This window comes from Falco rusticolus, chromosome Z (genome assembly GCF_015220075.1).
Source record: "Falco rusticolus isolate bFalRus1 chromosome Z, bFalRus1.pri, whole genome shotgun sequence".
Taxonomy (NCBI): Eukaryota; Metazoa; Chordata; class Aves; order Falconiformes; family Falconidae; genus Falco; species Falco rusticolus.
The window spans coordinates 35351993-35375492 of NC_051210.1; the positions used below are offsets into that span (position 1 = coordinate 35351993).

The 23500-nt window shown below is 37.8% G+C and overlaps 1 protein-coding gene across 1 annotated transcript in view; it reads left to right on the top strand.

Annotated features, from left to right (window-relative positions):
- ADAMTS19 (ADAM metallopeptidase with thrombospondin type 1 motif 19) overlaps positions 1 to 18890 on the top strand; it is a gene marked incomplete at its 5' end in the record, with an annotated part of 150682 nt that extends 131792 nt beyond the window's left edge. Inside the window, 2 exons of the mRNA XM_037373887.1 lie at positions 14443 to 14620; positions 17634 to 18890. Coding sequence (XP_037229784.1) covers positions 14443 to 14620; positions 17634 to 17785 — 330 coding nt within the window. The remainder of the gene's footprint in view (positions 1 to 14442; positions 14621 to 17633) is intronic.
- Between the last annotated feature and the right edge of the window lie 4610 nt (positions 18891 to 23500).

Below are 23500 nucleotides of genomic sequence, written 5' to 3' on the forward strand. Positions count from 1 at the left end.
TGAACCTTTGACCAGCATAACAAATTTTCTGAGTGCTCCTTCCAGCCATATCCTCTGTGCTTCTACCTACAGCCTGCAACTATAGCTGTAAGTGAAGCAGTCTGGCTGCTATTTGCCTTACCAGTGTTGGGCACTCCTTAAAATTGGCAAGTATGGTTGGTTGGACACTGGCTTACTGGTGTGAGAGTACTACTGGTTTAGTATTGTGTACTACAATATTATATTGTACACTATCATCAAAGGAGACTTTTACTTCTAGTGAAGCAGAATTTACTTCATCAGTTGGCATGATTTTTACAAAAAAATTTCACTATACCATGCAGCCCATTTTATCTGAAGTTGAATAGACTGTAGATATCTGTGCTGTACACATAATCTCCATTTTGCTGTTTTCTATTGTTGACAACTAACTGTTCCTTTACCTTCTGTAATTACCTTCTGTACTGGCAGCTTGTCTAGCTGAGTATTGAATGGCCAGATTTAGCAATCTGGCATTTTCCAAAAGGATGGATAGATGTGATAGCTATTTTAGTGGTACATTGGACTCAGAGATCCAGGGCATCCACTGCGCTTTGTGATCTAACACCTTTCTTTCCATACAAACAACTGCATTTGAAGAAATTACTCTTCATATAGCCTTATTGAAAAGTGACAATGTGGGTGTGTGGCAGCCTAAATACTGATATTGTCTGTTAGCATTAATGGTCCTTTTCAACTGTGATGAAGAGTGTCGTAATCTGGAGTCCAAAATTTGCATATATCAGATTTCCAAAATGCTATTTCATAACAATATTTTTTTAACATTTTAAAAATCATCTTTGACTATCACAATGGAGTAAAAAAAATGAATATTTCAAATGGTAAAAATATTTTCTTTTTTACTCTAGAGAGTTACAAAGGTATGCCTTCAGGCAGAAATTTTGGTTAAACTGTTAAGCATCATGGCATTTACTGAATGTCTCCACAAAGAGAAAATCATACATGTGCATTTGTATTGTAACACTAAACTTTGATGCTGGATCTCATTTTTAAAAAGGAGATGGGGATTACCTTCAAAAGGAAAAAAGTGAATTAAAAACTGAAAAACTAGAATTAGGAAAGAAAAAAACCCCACACTTTAGCTACTATTATAGGAAGAAGTACAAGTAGGATGCTTTTGAAATAAGTCATGTGTTTTTACTACAGAGAAGATAGCAGGAACCCACGTGCTTGTGCTAAGACTTGCTCAGAGCTGTCATTCAACATTTGGACATGGTGATCTCTTGGAGCAAACAAGGCCAGGTGAAGGAGAAAAGTTCACACTTAGCAGGAGATGTGTCATGCAGCTATAAAGGCCGAAGTCACAAAGGACAGGAGCAGCAGCTTCCCATCAGCTCCTTTGCCACCACTGTTGTCTTCCAAGCCATTCTAGCACAGTCTAGATTAGGCCAAATACCAATTCCCAAACTTTTGTGGTTGTGAGCCTCATAGTGCCAGGACAGGCATTAGTGCTGCAGGGGACTTAATGCACACATATGCATATAAACATAGATTTAAATAAAGAAAAGCATTCTTGGGAATTTCTGGATAGAAGTAATGTCCTATATCCAGGACTTCACTGTGTGCTTTCCCAGAAGTTACTACCAATTTTTGTTGAAGGCTACTGGGATCTTTGAACAAGGAGTCTCCTGGAAGGCTGATGCATGATTCAGCAGGTAGATAAATGGTACTTTACCAGTAAAAATATATACTCCTACACTCTAGTACACAACCATTACAATGCAGAACTTTATAGCATAACTAGCAGGATGTGTATCCCAGACTATTCTGGATGAGGAAGAGTAGTAACACTGATCATCCCTTCAGTGTCCTTGTGCTGACACTAGTTCTTGCTCAGTCAGGCTCTGTCTAAAAAGATTATTCTCAACAAAATTTTGTAAGATAGGGACCACACTGTCTGTCAGAATTTCAGTGTCCCAGGGAGCTACGTTGAATTTATGTGCAAAAAATACCATCACATAACATCACAAGTAAGTAAGAAAGGAGCTAGTGGAATTGCAAGTAACATTGGATGGTAAAGGAGGGAGAAAACACAAACAAGAGCAGCAACTTCTGGTTTATCTTCTCAGAATTTCACTTAAATGAAGTGAATACGTTGCGTATGTACAGCCCATTCTGCTTAAGGATCTCCAGTCTCTTTACAATAACTGATGTATGTACCTGAGTCCACATTATAAGACCACCTTAATATATAAACTGGAGAACACTGCAGTTTGTCTGAGTTTTTATGGCTGGTCCCACAGTTTGGAGACCAGTCCCCTGACATTTGAAACCACATACATTTTTCTATCTAAGCATAGACTTTTACTGCATGTTCATTAATTTCTGTCTTAATGTTCTTTCTTGCTTTTGCTTAGTGATATACATTGAGCAAATCATTTCATCAGTCTGTTCATGATGAGGCCTAGATTTGTTCTCTGATAGCTAACAAGTCATTCCAAATCTGTCAGTGTGTGCAGGAAAATTCATTTCAGTTCAGCACTTAGAGTCAGTCCAGTAAACGTTCTTTTGCCTGGTGTATCTTTATCTCTAATCTCATTGCTCTCTCTTTCCAAATGTTTTCCTCAGCATCTCTGACTGTATCATCCGACAACATGTAACTAATTTAGCTGGTTTGCTTGGGTTCTGTTAGAATTTATGTAATCCTCCTGCTCTTGTGGGATCTAATTCATTTTTGTGTGTTGGAAAACTTTTTTCTTTCATGCATTTTTTTATCCTGTCTTTCATGAAGTTAATGTAGATAATACTGCTTCAGGTGTTCATTCTTGCAGTAAACTTGATCTTCTATGAAGTCCTCATTTTGTCACAAAAGTATTTATTGTTATTTTTTCTTATTTTGTTTTAATCATTATTTTCACTTGTTACTGTTTTCTAATAGTTTGTAACTAGTTACAAGCTGAAAATACTTCAAAAATGTAATTAAGTAATTCTTGAAAGTTTCTTTTGAAATAATTGTTTCAAATTAAAGCCTGTGATTTCCGACTGGCAAGTCAGAATCAGTGTAGCTACTTAACATTATTCATTTACCATTTTCAAAGAATTAAAGGCAATATAATGTCTTTCAAAATACTGTAAGAAAGATTTACTTTCCTGCTTTATCTGTGCTGTTTCAGGCTGTTGTTCATAGATTTTTGTTTAACCTCCAGAGTTCCCTCATCTAATCTTGCCACAAATACTTCCAATAATGTTGACATAAAACAGAGTTCACCCAAAAGTAATGATCATTCTTTGGTAAGTCTGTCACAGGATGACAACAATTCAGGTCAACATTGTCGATCTCCCGGCCTTCTGATAACTCTCTCAGGACACTCATGCTTTTGGGTGACCTCATCGTACATAATGAAAGTGTTACACGTCACTATGGTTTTCCTAATACTGAATTAGTTTGAATAATTTTCTGGAAATCCATTTTGTTCCAAGGAAGAATGTGTGTAGTCATTTTCAAGAGAAAATTAACCAGTGGAAGTTTTGTTTCTCTTTTGAGGTTTTTATTTCAAAAGTAATGACCCATATGTGGGATCACACAGGGTACCCCTGTCTCAAAGGGGCAAAAGGATCTTTGCACAGGAGTTAACAGGGCTCATGGAAAGAGCTTTAAACTAGATTTTAAGGGGGAAAGGGATAATACCAGGCTGGATAAAGATAAGCCTAGGAGTGGCACAGCATCATTTGAGGGATGGTGTGCTAGGTAGTTCCTTCAGTCTGCCATCTCAGTGGAGGTAGGGGATGGAGATTCATGTGGCAGCAAAGATGCAAGGGTTATTGGTGAGTTAGAAACCATGGAAGTGCCTGAGAATGGCCATGTAGGAATTAAGGCTTCTTTCCAAAAAAAGATGTCAGGATCAATTGACCAGTTGAAGTGCATCTACACCAATGCATGCAGCGCAGGCAACAAACAGGAGGAATGTGCAGCAGGAAAACTATGGCATAGTTACCATCATGGAAACATGGTGGGATGACTTGCACAACTGAAGTACTGCCAGTGGATGGCAATAAACTCTTCAGAAGGGATAGGCAAGGAAGAAGAAGCCATGGGGTATCCCTGTATGTTAGGAAGAGTTTTTGGTTGTCTAGAGATGAATGATGGTGACAGTAGTGTTGAGTGTTTATGGGTAAGAATCAGGGGGAAGGCCAAAAAGGCAGATAGCATGATGTGAGTTATAGGCAGACCACCTAGCCAGTGTGGAAAGGTGAACAAAATATTCTATAAGCAGCTGGGAGAAGTCTCACAATCGCTAGCCCTTTTTCTTATGGGGAACTTCAAGTTGCCAAATACCTCCTGGAAATGCAGTACAGCAGAGAGGAAACAGTCTAGGAAGTTCCTGGAGTGTGTGAAAGATTGTATCTAAAACAGTGTGGCCAGCAGGACGAGGGAAGTGATGGTCCCCTTGTACTTGGCACTGGTGAGGCCGCACCTCGTATCCTGTGTTCAGTTTTGCGCCCCTCACTGCAAGAGGGATGTAGAGGTGCTGGAGCGTGTCCAGAGAAGGGCAGCGGGGCTGGTGAAGAGTCTGGAGCACAAGTCTTATAAGAAGTGGCTGCAGAATCTGGAGTTTAACTTGGAGAGGAGGAGGCTCAGGGGGGACCTTACTGCTCTCTGCAGCTCCCTGACAGGAGGCTGTGGGCAGGTGGGGGTAAGTCTCTCCTCCCAGATAACAGGCTACAGAACAAGAGGAAATGGCCTCAACTTGTATCAGGGGAGGATTAGATTGGATATTAGGAAAAAATTCTTCCCTGAAAGGGTGGTCACACATTGGAACAGGCTGCCCAGGTAGGTGGTGGAATCACCATCCCTGGACTTGTTTAAAAAATGCATTGATTGGGTGCTTGGGGGCATGGTTTAGTGATGGACTTGGCAGTCCTGGGTTAACGGTTGGACTTGATGATCTCAAAGGTCTTTTCTAACCTAAATGATTCTATGATTCTAAATGTGGCATTTAGGGACATGGATTAGTTGTGGACTTGGCAATATTAGTTGGACTCAATGATCTTTAAAGGCCTTTCCCAACCTAAAGAGTTCTGTGATTCTATCGTATTTCAGGTTAAAAAAAAGTCGTCAGGGTTCAGTTTCCTCATAAATTCATTTGCTGGGGTTTTGGTGTTTTGTTTGGGTTTTTGTGGTTTGTTTTTTGGTTGGTTTGTTGGGGGGGGTTTGTCGGGGGGTTTTTTTTTTTTTTGTCTCTTTCATATCCATTTAGCTGAGTTACCTGCTATAATCTGAGATCTTCATGATTTAAAATTTGGTAGGAAGCATGAATGGAAGTAAAGTCATTGTCAGGGATGAGCTCTTTCATTTACTTATAATACTACTGGAAAAACTTTCAAGTGTTATATAGTGTGATGCTATTTAAAGGCAAATACTTAATTTTATGTGGTACAAAACATCTCTTTGACATAGGCCTTTTTGATTTCTGGAAAGTAAATAGATAAAATGGTAGAAATTTTTAAAAAGAAAGAGGTTTCTTGGAGGTTTTTTTTCCCCTCCTATGATGTTTCCTCAATGTCATTAATGGGTTCTTCGAATTGTCTTTTTATTAGAAATGCCATAATCCTTTAATTACATTTTTGTGCTGTTGTGCTATGCTTTTCCGTGGAAAATTTTCTACACAGAGGCAGGCCAGCATTGTGATACATGTGAACAATTAACTACATACTCAAAGACTAATATTTCAAATTCTTTTTAAGACTTCATTTTCATCAGTCCATAATGACATATGCCAACTAATTTCAGTGGAAGTCTGCAGCTCGAGTGCTGTGCCCAGTTCTGGGGTCCCCAATTCAAGAGAGACAGGGAGCTGCTGCAGAGGGTCCAGCAGAGGGCTGTGAAGATGATGAAGGGATGGAGCATCTCCCTTGTGAGGAAAGGCTGAGAGAGCTGGGCCTGTGTAGCCTGGAGAAAACTGAGAAGGGATCTTATCCATGTCTACAAATATCTAAAGGGCAGGTGACAGGAGGATTGGACCACACTTCTTTCAGTGGAGCCCAGAGACAGGACAAGGGGCAGCAGACACAAACCGCAACACAGGCAGTTCCACCAGAATATGAGGAAAGTCTTGTTTACTTTGAGGGTGGCAGAGCACTGGACCAGGCTGCCCAGAGAGCCTGTGGATTCTCCTTCTCTGAAGATACTCAAAACCAGCCTAGACAAGATCCTGTGCAACCGGCTCTAGGTGACCCTGCTTTAGCAGGGAGTTGGACTAGATCATCTCCAGAGGTCCCTTCCAACCCCAACTGTTCTGTGATTCTGTGAAAGATAAAGGTTATTATGAGGTATTCAAATCTAACTGCGCCAGATCCTTGTTTGTTTCTCTTATTTATCACCAAGCACTAAAGGCAGTAACATATACAGTACGTCATATAAAGGATTTTATATAAAGTGCTGGCAGTATAATACTGAGTCTAATCCACTAAGTGTGAATCCTCTTACAGTTATGAGTTGCATCTGCGCAACTAGTTTCACCACACGGCTCTAACAAGTTATTATCTCCTTCCAGTTTCTTTGCTGACATGCTTTAAAAGTAACATACATCCTTAGGCAAACCTTTAGTATCTTTAGAATTAATAAAGTATCCATAAAGACATTGAAAGCAAACCATAGTTTTGTAACAGTGCTCTTGACTGGAGTTGTTAGTTTCCTTGGCTGGAGGGTAATGATTGTAAAGAAATGGTGCTCATACCATTTGCTTTCACTTCCATCATCTCAGAATCTTAACAACCATAACAGAACTACTTAATGAAAAAAATTAAGTTAAAAGATTTGGTTTCAGCTTTGTATCTGTATTGTCTTTACAAATCATGAAAGAGAAATACAATTTACAGAACTGGGAAAGTAAAAGCTAAGGCTTCGTATCACTGAGAAGCATGAAAATAATTTTATGACTGCCCTATGGATCTATAAATTGTTAAGATCTTTAGTCAATTTAGAGAGTATATCACATTTAAGATTAAGCAGGGATACACATTTTGCCAGGCACCTTTACATGAAAAAAAGAGATAATGTGGTGGTGAAACTGTTGACCTCAGTTTTGGACCAGTTTCCCAACTCTGGGGTTTTTTTTAACTTTTCTTACAGAAAAGTCAAGCTTGCCCTGCAATTTAAAAGATGTTCTTTGATGATACATGTGTATATTACCAAAAAATCTGAACATCTCTGCTTTTTACTGTAGAGTACTGCAGCCATGTAGAATGCTGATGTGTAATTAATTATTTGTCAGCATTCACCAGCTTATTTCTTGTAGAATCCACCATTGTTCTGATGTCAAATACTATTTAACTATGTGTCTAAGGTCTTAAATAAGAGTAAAGAACTGGTTTTTGAGGTGGAAGTATGCTTAAAATGGTCTTAAAACTTAAAATCATAGAATCATTTACTTTGGAAAAGACCTTTGAGATCATCAAGTCCAACTGTCAAACCAACTTGAATGAGGTTTTGTATTAAATATAGATCTATAGAAAGTATAAATACAAAGTTGAAAATTATGTGAAAGTAAAGTACATCTGGAACATATAGAGGAGCATGGCTTCCTGTGTCTATTATGGTATTACAGTTTTTCTCCATGCTTTGACATAGATCATTAATGGTGAGAGAAAAATGCTGATACCTTCCTTGAATGAGGGGGGTTGTGGGGGTAGGGGGTGCTGGGCAGGGTGGAAGGCTTTAATACAGTGCTGGTTTTATGGATCAGGACTCTATCATACGTAGATTTTTTGCAGCTTAATGTGAAGTTTATTCTTCACTTCTAAGATTCCAGGAACATTTATCTCAGTATTTTTTTGCAAATAATACAATCATAATCAGATTTTTCTTTGTCGAGGAAAGGAAAATGGTCATGATATAGGCTTTTAAGTCAGTATAAAGCTGATAGAAGAATCCACCAGAAAAAAATACCCCTTTCCTTTTGCTTTTTCTGGTTCCAGAAGGATCCAAATCTGTCCTATGTGCCATGTTAGAAAACTCTCTAGTCTTGCAGGAAATTTTCCCATCAAAATGCAAGGGTCTTAACGCCTGTCCCTTGCATACTTCAGTAAAAATTATATTGTGGCATCAGCCTTCCCTGAGCTTAAGGAGGTTCTTGTCCCACCAGTACTTCTCTAAGTGGGCTTCCTAAATGAACCGTTAAGTCCAACTGTCCTAACAACAAAAACTAGTTTCCTTGGGACAGTCAAGATTTTTAAATTGTGAAGTGGGTGGCTGTGTTTTGATAGTTCATTCAAGAAAGAAATTGGGAAAGTGAACCTGGGTTTCAAATACAGACAAAGAATTTGCTACTTCTCAGCTGAGTCCAGTGAAACTATTATGACTGAAGCCTATCAAACCCCACTATTGATTCAGAGTAAATGAGTAAAGATATTCTCAAGTATAGGTTTTTATTTACTGTCCTAGAAAAAATTGTTTGGTTGTTGTTTCATCAATAATAATATTACATCAAATTCTACATAGTTTTCCTAAACCAAATTTTACTTGCAAACTTTCAGTTGCTTCATGTCTTGTTAGCAAAGGCAGTTTCTCATCATATACCAAATAATTGAATCGTTCCACATGGAAAGCAAACAAGGATTTATAAAAAAAAGAAAAAAAAAAGGAGAGAGAGAAAAGAAAAATCCATATTCTTGAGGTGATGAGGGTTTCCTCCACCAGAACCTTATCTCTAGCCCAGCTTATCAAAGGTGAGCTGGGACTCTGTCTATCTTGCCTTAAAATCTTATCTCTTTTGTACAGCTATCCAATACAAATCTTACTCCAGAAAGAAGAGCTAGAAAGAAAAATGAGGAGGGGGAAAAATGGGGGCACGGGGATGGGAGAAGATAAAAGAAATATTAAATAAGGGCAACTCAAACTTGCTAAACTTAGGAGAGACCAACAGCAGAATTTTTTCAGCTAAACTTAGCACAAGTTCTGAATTTTAAATTTGGCATTCACATACTGAGGTGTTGGGTGTGTCAGAAATGAGAGGCAGAAAGACCTTCCTGGAAATGATGCATGGGAGAACTCAAACTTCATCTTATGTTTAGATCCACTAGTCCCTCATAGTTACACTATGCAAAATGCCTTTATTTAAAAAAAAGAAAAAAGTTTTTAAATAAACTGCAGATTATTTGCTTTCTTTAGGTAACCTTTAAGAATATTGCTAAACTCAGTACAATCTTTGTTGAAAACAAATGCACCACTTTATCTACTACCTGCCTTCAAAAGCAAACTTCATAAAAATACAAGTTACACGAAAAGATTGCAAGCACATCAGCAAATATGAATCCTGTTACTAAGTCTGATTGCTTGCTATCCTTGTTTCACACTCACTTTATGAAAAGGTTGAAAGCGCTTAAATGCTGGAACTGATGAACCTATACATAAATGATTAGGAATGCTCTGCTAACAATTTCCAGTAGAACTCATCACTGAGTTTCCTTATGAGCACATAGCTCTCCACTTTGAATGCTACCTAGACTTGTAAAAACCTTTTATTGAACAATCCATTTATTCTCAAAAATAAATTGTCCAAATCCATTCTGTTAATATTGTCAGAGGTTGAGGTTTTCATTGTGGATTGTACCAGACTCTGCAGTAATTTCTTGTTGCCTTGGCAGAAAGATGCATTTTGACCATTACTATCTGCCAGTGACAATTTTTCCCTTAATTTAGGAATTCCTACTTCTTATGAGGGCCAGCTGGAAGCAGCTAACACATTACAGCAACTTCCTCAGCTGTTGGCCTTGGGAATATGTATTCTCTCCAGAATATATATCTTTGGCAGGGAACAGAAAGAAGGAATCTTGGGTAACGGGTGTTCATGCCAAGTGTAAGGATTGTTATATTTAACACATAGGTTTCTGTCCTTGAAATTATGTCTAAAAGAAGTTCAAAAGTAGGACAAAATTCAAACAGGGTGGGTAGATTTTATTTGAAAGAAAGAAAAAACTTTCAAAAAAAATAGCTGCTAACTATATTTATCCAGGAATTTTTTGTAATCTTTAACAGGAATGTTTTACATGTCTTACTGCTTGAATGGTTTTACAGTACCTTTAGGACTGTCTCCAAAAAGCACAGATTAACAGCCACATAAAAACACTCTGGCTGCATATTAGAACATTTAGTCTAAATCTACGAACACAGTTGTCCTACGGGAATTTTTGCTAATAAGCTACATGGCCTTAAAGTGTAGGTCATCTGAACAGTCAGAAGTAAAATGTAATTAACCACCACAAAAATAAAGTATAGCATGTGCAAGCGTGACATTTGTGAGGTGGAGGGGGTAGGAAGAAGAGCTATAGAAAAGTATTCTTCATTCACTAGTAATAAAAGCTGTGGGATGAAATTAATCTGAGATCTGATGAATTGATGCAAGTTGCTACAGATTGGAGTGGCCACTTTCTGTAAATTTTATATATGTGAGATGTATACATATATATATATATATATATATATATATATATATATATAAAAATCATTGAAAGTACAAGACGTTTTGAAAGATTGCTTTCTGATTGAATTCACTGCTGAATATGTAAAAGTGAAAGCAGTTTTTGTTTCCTGTAAATTGAAAACTTTGTTACATTTTTAAACTTAGAAACCCCAGAAGTGTAGAGAAGCTATGCGACTTTAGCTACATACCAGAAGTGCTACCTAAAATATGCCATCTGCACATCCAGTGAGAGGTATTTGCCTGAGGTTTAATATTTTCAGTGAGAGATATACTCAAATTGAGGCAAACTTAGGAGACAGTTTTGGAAGAGTCTGCTTCAGCTAGAATGTACCCATGCATATGCGCTAAAATGAGTATCAATATGAGCATCAGTTTTTGCTTTGAGTTGCATCTAGCTGGTTTGCAGAATTTGAGGTGTCTCCTAGTGAAACTGAACTAAGTCCATACCTTTGCAGAGTGAAAAAGAAAAATATTATGGATGCCTTTTGTCCTCCAATATTCGTCCAGTGACAGCTCACAGTTATACCAGCAGTGGCTGGTGTCTATGCAGCACAAATTCAGATTCAAGACCATTTCATGGAGACAAACAGAAATCTCACTGTTTGTGTAGCTAGCAAATGCACTGCTAAATGCCATACCTGAAGTGTGTTTTCCCTACTTCATACTACTTTGAATGTGAGATAATATAGATATGGTAAAACCATGTTTGTTTGTTCCTAGCTTCCAATCAGTAGAATTCTTAATTCTGAAATCAGACACTGGAGATGATGATGTGTGAACGAGGAAGAACAAAGCTTGACTATCAGATCTCTGGTTGATTTTAAAACACGAGTGGTTTGAAAAGTCCTCTCTACTTGTAAACTGATCAAACTGGCTTTGAAAGTTTTGGATTGCAAATCAGTGTGGTAGCCCTGCTACTTCAGTTTTCCCCAAGTATCTTAAAAGACTTAATTACACAAGAACTTAATAAAGTTCTCAGTTTTATAAAATAAGAATAAATACAAAGTTAAAAATCAGTACATTTCTGTGAAAAGAAAAGAAGCTAAAACATAAGGCAAATTTATTTATTTTCAGCTTTGCCACATAGTTATATTTTCTATATGGACTGAAACAGTTTATTTTATCATCCTTTAGTGTCAGTTTCTCCCTCTAAAACTGCAATGTTGATAAGTAGGTCATGCAATACTAAAATTAATTGTTTGCAAGGTGTATACATCTTTGGATGGAAAACTACATTGTAATGCTTCATAACACTCTTTATCTCACAAAGGCCAGTAGCAGCTCAGTCATTAAACAGATGTTAATACACCAATTGAGATTTTAATGCTAAAATCTTGCCAAATTCTGCATAGAAGCTCAGGGTCTAAACACTGATGAGCTGAGAAAGAGATCTGTCTGCTTGTTGCATGCTGTCCCAGGTGCAGTCACAAGAATCTTTCAGGCCAGAGCTCCTTTGGTTCACGGAAGGTGTGACTGCTGCCAGAGTGCTCTTCACAAAGGCACCTGCATGCATGAATTGTTATGCATCATCAATTAGCAGATAAACCACTGGAACCCATTTTGTCAGCAGAAGTCTAATGTTTTCAGATCCCATTCTCCCCTCCAGTACTCCAGATGGCTGGGTTGCACCTACGCATTTTAGGATAACCAAAGTTTAAGGGCAGGTAAATTGTTTTTAGAAAGGTCTTATGTACCAGATCCACCTGCATCTCCTGTTCTCTTTTTCTGTAGCTGGTAAGATACACATATGATACAAGCTCTCACGAGCCAACTTTGGTTAATAAATGTGCAAGTGTTTTACTGAAGGGGAAAAAATAAAATACAATGTGCAAAATTACTCTAAATTAAGATTTAATATTTAAAAATTATCTTCAATTTACCCTCATCAGATTACCTTGATCTTTCCTTTATTCTCAGGTTTGGGAGTTTTTTGTATTGTTGAGGTGTTGGTTTTGTTGGTTTTTTTTTTTCAAATTTTGCTATTCCATTGTCTCACTTGCTATTCTATTAAAATCTTCCAAAGATAAACCTCTTTGAAATTACGGAGAGAGGTATCCAAGAAGTGGCTTGAATTTTGGCAAGGTTAAGTTTGATGTTCTGGCTGCTGTTGTGATTAAATTTGAGTTTATATATATGTGATTTTACATGTTTACCATGTGCATAATGATCTCCATTATAGGAATTCAGATTAATTTTAGTTGTGTAGGGAAAAGGCAGAGAATTCAGGAGAAGGAATTTTCTTGAGAGGCTTTTTCTCATGCAATTTAAAAGCAGTATACTAAATTCAAAGTTGATGACAGATTTCTACTTTGCAAAGACTTCAGTACTAGCTGGTTTTCCTCCTGTAAACAGCATATTTGTTCATATTTTAAGCAGTGGTTGCTATTCAATAGAAACTTATGTATCCATAGTTGAATATCTTTGAATGCCTTGGCTCATGCAGGCTGTATCTGATTAACTTTGCAAGAGATTATAGTTCTTTATTGACTTTATGGAGTTACTTCTGAGATACTTTACTGACAACAGAAGTCCAAAATCAAGTCCACTTGCTGCCTTTATAGAATGCCAGTGTTCGATTTAATGTGGTTATAAATTGAAGTGTGCTTTGGACCTTATTCTGTCCCTTGTGAAAACACCCTTCAAGTGTATATCGTAGTGTCCCATACCTCTTTTGGAGTCTTATGAGTCCAAAACACGAGTCTTACTTCTCTTGATGTACATATTTGGGTACAAGCCCACTATGTCCCATTTGACATATGTAAATCTTTCCTCCTAGTAACAGCATTTAAAACATCAGTCAAAAGCACATAGGTTTCAAAAGTAAAGGGAAAAACCCCCTTTAGTGTTCCCTATACTCAAAATTTATTCTTTCTTTGCAGTAGACTATACTTCTCCTTCTTGAGACAGTATGATTGGGAAACTTTTTTTGTTAAAGCACCCTCTTCTTGTCTTGCTGTCCCATTTCAGTACTTTTTTTAGTTGTTTCCTGAAGCCTTCCAAGGACATGTATTTGAGACTTTAAAATAATAAAAACAGTTTCAGAATTATGTGGATGTAGTGGCATAAATTTTCAGCCAATGCTTATATCATTCATTGCAATAAGTTAATATTTGAACATGTCCTCTATACCTGAGTCAAAATTATCAGCAGGTAGGAGCAAATTTAAATATATAACTTTCTGAATGAATTTGTACTTAAAGCAATAGAACATATGTCAACGGACACAAAAGTAATTAATGCCCTGTGAAAATTAATTCACAAGAAATCATTGGAAGGGAAAGCATGCATTTTATTGGTTTGTAATAGGTTTTCTATGCATCTATACTGCACTGCCCAAGTTCTAACTCTAATATATTATTTTACTGTTTTAGAAGTAGAACATTACCATCGTTAACAGTGCTCAGCTCTTCTGTTTTCTCACCTCATTCTCTGTAGCAAGATGATAGGAAGGTTGATTATAGGCCAGGCAGTATGTCTCACATTGTATGTTTTGTTTGTGGGACACGTGAAAACGTGAAGATGTGATGCAAAGACAGGAGGCATCAACTTTGCTCAGTAGAAAGAGCACTTTTGCACTGGCAGGAGTAATGTCTTAATTAAAAATGCTACTCTCTGTCAGCATCTGTGAGCATTTTGGGGTTTTCTTTCCCTTGCACCTCTAATAAGAGTAAATTAGGATACAGATACAGGAGAACAGCCCCTGCTCCCTTCAGGCACATTGCTGCGTTTCAGTTTCATTGCAGGCCTTACAAAATGGACCTTTACAGCAACAGGATGCTGGAATCAGTCCTTCAATAAATACTGCCAACGTATCTGTGCTTTAAAAAATTTATTTTCATTTAGCTAACAGAATGGAAGGCATAAATCTTGGAATGCTGACAACAAAGGAGCAGCCACGGGCTTCACCTGGGCTGGCATTTCACCTTCAGGTTTACAGGTAAAAATATCTTTCCAGTGAATGTGTGTCTTCTGTGTGTTCCAGTGCTCTGTCACCTGTGGCAAAGGGATGCAGTCCCGAGTCATCCAGTGCATGCACAAGATCACAGGAAGGCATGGAAACGAATGCTTTTCCTCAGAAAAGCCTGCAGCCTACAGACCCTGTCATCTCCACCCCTGCAATGAGAAAATTAATGTTAACACGATAACATCACCCAGGTTAGGTAAGCAGTCAAAATGACACGTTCCTGCTGGAAATCTCTGTTTAGTTCTTTCTCTCCATAGGGTAATGACAATCCCAATTTAAAAACAGAGGGTATTTTTAGTGTGCACATCAAAAACTGTACCTCAGAATGCTGAAGGGTTTTGTTATCCAAGAATGGACCGTATTATGGGACTATACGATATTATGGACACAAAACATCCTAAATGAAAATCCGTTAATATTGGAGACCTTATAAACATGCTATATATGTTTATATATATTTGTCTACTCAATTTTATCAAACATTTCTAAAGTAAGAAAATACCTTGTTTTCTCTTTAAAAGCTCTGCAAACTATGTTCTCAGGGTATTTGTGAGGTCAAGGAGGTCCTTATTTGTTCCTCAAATACAGATAGCTCTTTCCACTTTCTTCAGTTGAAATGTCTATGATCTATGCATTAGGACATGTGAAGGAAAATTGCTAACATGAAGAGATCTGCTCTTCCTGGAGGAGCTCGGGTCTCTGTTGGTCTTAAAGAGATTATGTTACTGCGTAACTACAGAACTGTTAATTCTGTTACTTGTTACAACCTAGTGGGTTGTTGATGATGGTTTACCGTTAGCTCCCCAAACTGTTCATCTGTTTCTTGAGCATGACTGAGGAGTATTCAAAGACTTGTTGTAAGACAGGATACCCTTTCCAGCTAATTTTCCAGAGCCCTTGTTGAGATAAACCCTCCTGTCAAAGAGATTACTCCTGCATGGAAAGCAACTCTGACATTTCAGGCTGTAACGTAATCCTTCCTTTAAGTCACTGAAGGGTATTTCTTTTTGAAGTTTTTAACCCTTAAACATTTCGGTGTAGTAGTCATTGTTTCAGTTTTCTGGATAAGGTGGCAGCTGTTGCTTATGGCCCTCTCCTTTGCTATTTCACTGTTGTACGGTTGCCCTTCATACTTAGTATTTGTTCAACTGACCTTTCAGAAGCAAGAGGCCATCGCTCCATCACTGATTCTCTCCCTCTGGTGAGGTATAAGCAGCTTTGTGTCATAAAGTGAATCACAGTTTCACAGAAAAAGATAGTGTCAGTTTCATTAAAATTTGGCTTAATGTGAAGTGCACAAGATTGGGCTATGCTGTTCTCATAGAATGGATTATGTAGCACTGATATTAGTAATCTACAGGCAACCCGATCCAGCAGGAGTCAGGATCCAATCTGGTGGAAACATTAACATCTCCAAAATACATAATGCAATGCTGCCCTTGAATGTTTTGATTATTTTAGCCTCCAGTTCCATTCCTATTATGCAGTATAGATCCTCTGTATTCAGGGGTAGGGCTAGTGGAAGCTGATGTGGACTGCATCACCTCTACTCTTACAAATATGTTCTCAGTTTGTCTTTCTCTTCTGTTAAAAACCGAGAGTAACTCAACTCTTCCACGAGATTGACTTTTTTTTCAGTTCAGTGTTCATGATGATTTTTGGGTGATGTCTGTTTCTTGTGCCCTGTTTTTCACTGTTTTCCCATGTTAATTCCAAGTATGTGCTACAGCTTAAATAGCTGAATGTGCAAAGATCCAAATTTGGTACCAGGGTCCTTCTATAATAAAAAATGTGAGAAGCTTTTGTAAGCAAAACAGGTGGGTGGATTAATAGACAGCTTCACAAGGAAAAAGACAACACACATGAAAATACACCTGTTTTGTACAACAGGCATACAACAGAGGTCAGGCTTCTGCATCAGACTGTTTATAACTGCTAGAGAGAATGAAAATAGTTACCACAAGTTTGGGAGAAGATTAAAACAAACAGTGCCTTTTTAGGCTAGTGTGATGTCCTTGTCATTTTAGAAGGATTCTGAGGAAGAATTTGGTAGTGAGGGATTCCAACAGTTAGAAAGGAACAACCTGCTAATAGAGCAACCTGAATAAAGTGGTGAAGGTAAGACATGAAAGATGTGAAGGTAGAGATTAATAGCCTGACTTTGTCATGGAGGAGGGAAGACCTATTAGAGTGATTAAAAAGAGGGTGATGCAGTCAGACCAATTTATTGGAAGACAATTAAAAAAAAAACAAATGTACTTGAAGAGGAGAGAAAAAGATAAGGAAGCTAAGAAATGCACAGTGTTTGTGCATTTGAGAAGCCCAAAATGTGATAATTAGGCCTAGACAAGTATATTTGCCAATATACCCACTGATATTGATTCCATACTGTTTCTTTTTTCTAGATAAAATGGATTTGCATTCTGAATTGTACCATGGGACTTGCTGTCTCCAGGCCTTATCAGAGCGCCTCATAGAGTTGCATCAGTAGTGTTTGAGTTAGCAAGATAATATATTTCAGTTCCTTTGAGCAAAGAAGTCAGGCAAAACCAAAGGTCTCGTAGATTATTTCACTTACAAAGAAAGATGATGTAAGACATCATGTAGTTTTGTTCAGCTTCCATTTGTTGACAATATGACACAGCCTGGTTTTCTTGAGCAAAAGCTGATCAGAAAACCAGCAGTAGTCCCCATGCTTTAATGCCTACATTTCCCTACCTGCCTCTAATTAAGAAAAGTGCCTTTATAAAGGTATTGAGAACGCCATTCTGGGATTACTCAAGCTGAGGCTTCATGTTTTTCCAGTAGCAATTTGTGTCTCAGACTGAGGGCAGTTCCAGTGGAGCTTTGTGCGGCTTTGCTGAAGCTGGCTCCACATCACCCGTGTAGCCCTGCCCCAGCCCCAGCCTGCCTTTGCACAGGGCAGAAAGATGGGCTTCACTCTCTTATGAGAAGGCAGCTGCATGACATTAAACCAATTAGTTTCAATGCAACTTAATCCAATTCATAAATTAAGCTGGCCTTAAAAAAATTTAATGTTGAAAATATTAACAGCAGGAGGAATATTTTTTAATTTCTTTTGTTGAATATCTACATCTATTCTCCTTTCCCTTCCCTAGACACACCTCTGTTGTCCATGTCAGCTTTGCTGCTTGATTCTTCACTAATAAAGGTAACAGTAATATATATTTGATTCTGTTGTTTCACAGCTGCTTTAACATTCAAGTGCCTGGGAGACCAGTGGCCGGTGTACTGCAGGGTGATAAGAGAGAAGAACCTCTGTCAAGACATGAGGTGGTATCAGCGATGCTGTGAGACATGCAGGGACTTTTATGCGCAAAAAATGCAACAAAAGAGTTGACCTCTGTCAGGCTGGATGACACTCAGCTCTTTGCAATCTTATTATTTATAAACACACACACACATACACACATACACACACCCACACACGCTTCTTCAGACCAAATATTATCAGATTACATATAATTTAATCAAATTAATTTATTTTTGCCTGCCAGACATCCTTAATTGTTTTGGTTAGACAGCCAACTTGTTTTATTCTCTGACATTTTCATAATTAATTTTTATATGAACAATTTTGGATACATTTATCAGATTTTTTCAAAAATAGTAACTACTATTTTAAATGTTTATTTTCAGTAGGGTCATCTCTGTTGCCAAAACAAAATAGTCATGTTATCTTGAATTTATTTTAATTTAGCTGAATAGTTTTGTTGTATATGGAAATAAAGCCCTTTTTAATTTTATTATATTTTTGGCATTCAGAGTCAGAATGATCTTGTGTATTTTGCAACACATGTTAAGGTGAGTAAGCTAACATTATTGAACAGGTTATTACAGAATGTATTGTGAAATCAGTTCATTTTATTTAGAAACATACTGAAGGGGATAATCTACTGTAATTTATATTATAAACAAGAAAATTAAAATAGCTAAGTAGGGATTTTGATCATTCTCATGGACACATACTTGAACACAAGTATTGAATCAATGAAACACTGTAGAGATTTACACTGAATCACTGTTGCACTGTTTGAAGTAGTGTAGAGAAATGCAGTCCTAGAACTTGTACCATCTTATGAATTCACGTCTGTACTATTTTAACATGTCACTTGATTTTAAACGTTTTAAAACAAAAAACCCATGCCCCTCTATACCTTTGTGTGTCCTTTTGCAGATTTACAGATGGAAGAGTTCTTCCTCCTGCCACTTGTATGAATTAATCTGTTTAATCTGTTAAACATTTTCAGTTCTCTGTTGATGATTTAGAAAATAGCTTTGTAATGCTACTTTAGTTTTATCTTTGTTTTATGAAAAAGTCTTTATAAAAAGTGAAATGTTTTACAGTTTTGTGAAACGTTATGGAACAGCTAAAATTTTCCTTATGAGAAAATATTGTACATGATTCACATGATTTTTACATTTTCAATAAAAAGTAAAGCTTCTTTTGATAGTTGCATTTTTCCTGTTTTGGGCACCCATGTCTGGCAGCTGAATCCACAGCGGCCCATGCTGCAGATACAGCTGCAGTTGTCCCTACAGTAAATGCCTCCTGCCTCTTGGCTTAAGCACCTGTCTGAAGATGCAGAGACATGCCACTTTGTGAGCCTTGATATATGGAAAGTTGGGTATAACAGAGTAATATTCAGTGGAGAAGTTATTTATTTCAGGTGAGTTTTATAACTGCTGAACTTGGCAAAAGGAGAGCAGTAGGTCCTCTGCCACCATTTTGTGATGCAAGCCTTTAGGCATGCTCTGAAAATACATAGGAGAGCAAACGCTGATGGCAAGACAGCCAGAGAAATGAGTCTGAAAGGCATCATATTTTCCACTGAAAGCAAAAGAGGGAATGCATCTTTATTTGAGTGAGTGTTCCTTTTAATTCACTGCAAAGAATGTACTTTATAGATGTGATTTTGATAACCACACAATTTAATAAACTGAAGCCCCCATAGGACTGTGATTCTGTCCGGGAGGAATACATAGCTGCAGCCTTAACTTCTGTTGAAATCAACCTATGTGCTTTCAAATAGCTATACTGTCAAAATCTTTGGTTTGACATCTTACTGCTGTGCATTCAAAAACTGCAACCTTAATGACATGGTAATGCATGATTTTAGATTAAGTATCTTCTGGTTTTAAAAAGTAAAGAGAGAAAGTCAGAAAAATAATTCTGACATTATGGAATGTGATGTTAGATTTTGTATAATTAGAAAGTTTCAATGCAAATTCAGTTGCTTTTGGGCATAACTCCTCAATGGCACAGACACACATTTGGATGTCTAATAGAAATCTTGTAGTCAGCAGGCAAAAGAAACAAATCATTATTGTAAATTTTCTTCATACTTACTGAGTACCCAGTCCTTCTAATTTTCCCGCACTTGCTTGGATCACAACAATGAAAAATCAAGTGAAAGGAAAGATGTCTCCAAACCAGGGGCCAGAGGACAGTCTGAGACAGAGGGGCCAGAGGCCGATATCACCCACACAAATCTGAATGTTTATGCTCTGCTGTTTCCACTAACATGAGTGTTCCAGTAACAAGAATGTCAACTTTGTCTCAAAATGGAAAATTACCTTTTCACTGTATCTGTTGGAAACAGATGAGTGACTTGTGCTGAAATCATCCTCCCATCACCCTTATGCAACATTATAAAAGAAAAGACTTTTGGATGGGAACCAAGGATAGAAAGCTGCACAGTAGAATTATGTTCTTTTTAAATGTAATGAGTGAAATCAGGGTGTTATAATGCTCATAGCTCTGGCTCCGAGTCCTTCAGAATCTGTAGTACAAAACTACTAATTAGATGTGAGTGAATAATTTTGAAGCAGCTTTGTGTCCTCATAGCAAAAATGCCTCTTTCCCTCTCAGCATGAATTTGAAAGCAAGTTCATTTTACTGCTTCAATACACTCTGTCATTCAGAGAAGCAGCACAGTCCAAAATACCTGTTTGTCACAAAATGGTAAGAACATTTTAAGAATGTGCCCAGCCTGTGGCCTGAGTCCCGGCGTGCTGGCGGGAAACGCATGTATGTGCCTGTCTTGCAGAACTCTGCCACAGCCCTGGGTGACAGCAGGCAGCCCTTTCCAGCTGTGTTCAGGGAAGCAATAGGCTTCTGCACTCATAGACACGCTCACCCGAGTTTACTTGCTTTTTTGGTTTGGTCTTTCTACTTTAGCAACAATCCCTCTGCATTAATATGTTTTCCTACCAGCCTGATGAATATGTAAGATTTCAACTAATGAATGTCAAATCAGTCGAGTTCAGCTGACAAGTAAAAGTGAAATTCACTTCAGCTCACAAGGGCTAGATTAAACCTCTCTGCTAATTAAATGCCACTTAGACTCTATTTTGTTGGATTAAGTGGGATTTAAGTGGTGCACAGGTTTTGTGCTAGGCTGGTGTGTAGCGAGCTTACATCTTTCCACATACATGCTGGTTAGCTGCAGCAGGGACAATAGTTACCACTTCTCATACCTTTCTTAAAGAAAAGGAATACCTGAATTTTAATTACATTGTCATTTATTCTGAAGGGAAATTGCTGCATTGCTCTGGATGATGTGGTTTAGATTTTGGGTTGTTTGGGTTTTGGTTTTTTTTTTCATTCAGTTTTCATTGTCATCTTCAGTGACAGAGAAGCAGCCATTTACTTATTCTAAAAATATATGAAAAAGTGGAAAGCTTGCCTACATAAGGAGGTCAATGGAGGCCCTAAAGCCTAGCAGGTCAACTGTAAACAGAAAAGTAACAGCACTCAGAAAGCATTTGAAGAGCTCTGTAGAAAAGATATCCAACTTGATAGTAAAAGGGACTTGAAATACTTCTAAAGCAAGAAGCCAGGTAATGAGTCTGTTGGGACCATCTGATAACACAGTAAGGGACACTTGAGGAGGATAGAGCTATGAAAGGGAAGTTCAGTGAATTTTTGTGTTGGCCTTCCCAGCTAAATGTGGCAGGGGTTCTCGTACCTTGCATATTCCTTATAGCAGAGAAATCAGAGAGGCTGGATCAAGTTGAAAGAAATATACATGTAAGACCAAACCGGTATGTTACATGCTAACAGGTATCTAGGGTGGTAGTCATGTGAGTTTCCTGGAAGAAGACAACTAGGAAATTACAGAACTGCTTGCCATGGTGCGTAAACTTGTTTCAAATAGCCACTCTGGCAGATTGCAGTATAATTCATATTTGTGGAAAAGGGGATCTTTAGGGGATCCTTTGAACTACTGATGAAGCAGGGAGTCTTGAGTTCCTTTTCTGGTGCCGTAAACAGCTGATAAAAAGGAATAAAGTCCCTGATCACATGGATAAGCACGGGCTGTTGGGAAAGGTTCAGCATGGATTCAGTTGTGTCTTGAGCAAAGAGGATCTGGTGGACACAGAAGTCTCTGACAAGGTTCCACATTACAGGATATTCAAGAAACTATATTCACACAGGACTACAGGAGCAATTTTAATGGCCGTAAACTGGTTAAAGGATCGGAAGCAAAATGCTCATTTTTCAGGATGGAGAGGAGTCAGCAGTGTGGTTCCCCAAGGAATGATTTTGGGTTTGTTTTTTTCAATATTTTCATTAACGGCATGAGGAAGAGAGTAAAACTGAGATCTCCAGCTCTGTAGGTGACAATTAAGCTCTTCTTGTCAACTAACTGTTGCCTCACTTGGCAAGAATCTCACAAAAAAAACCAGTGATTAGGCAAGACATTGGGCAGTAGACTTTGATGTGGGTAAATGTAAGGCAGTATAGCTATAGAAAATAGCCTAAACTGTTCCTACAAGATGCTGAACTTGCAAATGACACTCATATAGGTGAAGAAAAATCATAGTATCATTGGCTAGTGTAGTCTGAAGTTACTAGCTCTATGAGAATAGCAGGGGGAAAACCCCCCAAAATGGATAGATGTTGTTCAAAGAATGGACATAATTTTTCCCATTTTTGAAACTGTGGTGTACCCACAGCTTGAGCATAGCATTCATTTATGTTTGCTGTGTTCTTATGAACAATGCAGTAGAATTATACTGTAACACATTAAAAAAGGCAAATAAATGAGCAAGGAGACAGACCAGGTGGATTATGAGATGAGACTGCAAAAGCCTTCAGATTGAGGAGGCAGCTGAGACAAGCATGGTCAAGGTTTAAAAACATCCTGAAGGTGATGGATAAGCTGCACGTGGAGCTCTTGTTCTTAAAATCCTGCAAGGAGGGTATCCCTGATAAAACTAGTATGGAAATTATCTTAAAACACATAAAAATAGACAGATGGTCATGATGTTCTGAAGATTGCTTCTAAAGGACAAGCAATCAGAATTTCTAAAGCGGAAGATTTGAAAAGCAATTAGACAAATACATGGACAAGTCTATAAACAGATAATAAAATGCCTGGGAAGAGACACTCTAGCACAAAAAGTTGTGTGGCTTCTAGGACACTAAAAGGAGAATGAACCGCAGAAAGTAGCCAGGTGTACACAGCCTTCCTAAACAGCATGTCTTCTTGTCTTTTTCAAACACAGTGATAGATCTTGGGCTTGAGGGGTCTGATCTAGTGAGATATTTTTTATGTTCTTATGTCATGTCTAATGAAATTAAGTAGTGTCAGTAAGTAAATTCATACAGGCACACACCACATTATATGCTATAATGTACAGAAGAATACAGCATCCAGAAAGATGCTGTAAAGGATACGTATATTTAAGAAAGAAAGCATGGTTTTATATACCGAGCTATTTTAGAATACATACTATTACTGTCTTAGTTCTGCACAGGGAAAACTAAGTCTAAAATGGCAGCTTCATGGTAGTCCCACTGTAAAAGGTGTGTTTGTGTTTCAGGGTTTCATTACACTGGGGAGAAACAGTTCTGAATGTAGCAACAGGTTCCCCAGAAGCATGCACATCTGCTCAGAAACACGGTCACTACTCTCTCTTGTAGCTGCTCACAAACACTCTAATATGAGCACCTACTTGAAAGGTGGTAGATTAGTAATTTTTTACAGATGTGCTGTAAAATAAATGCCAGTAAATACAAGCAAGGAAAAATCATGAGCTTTCTAAG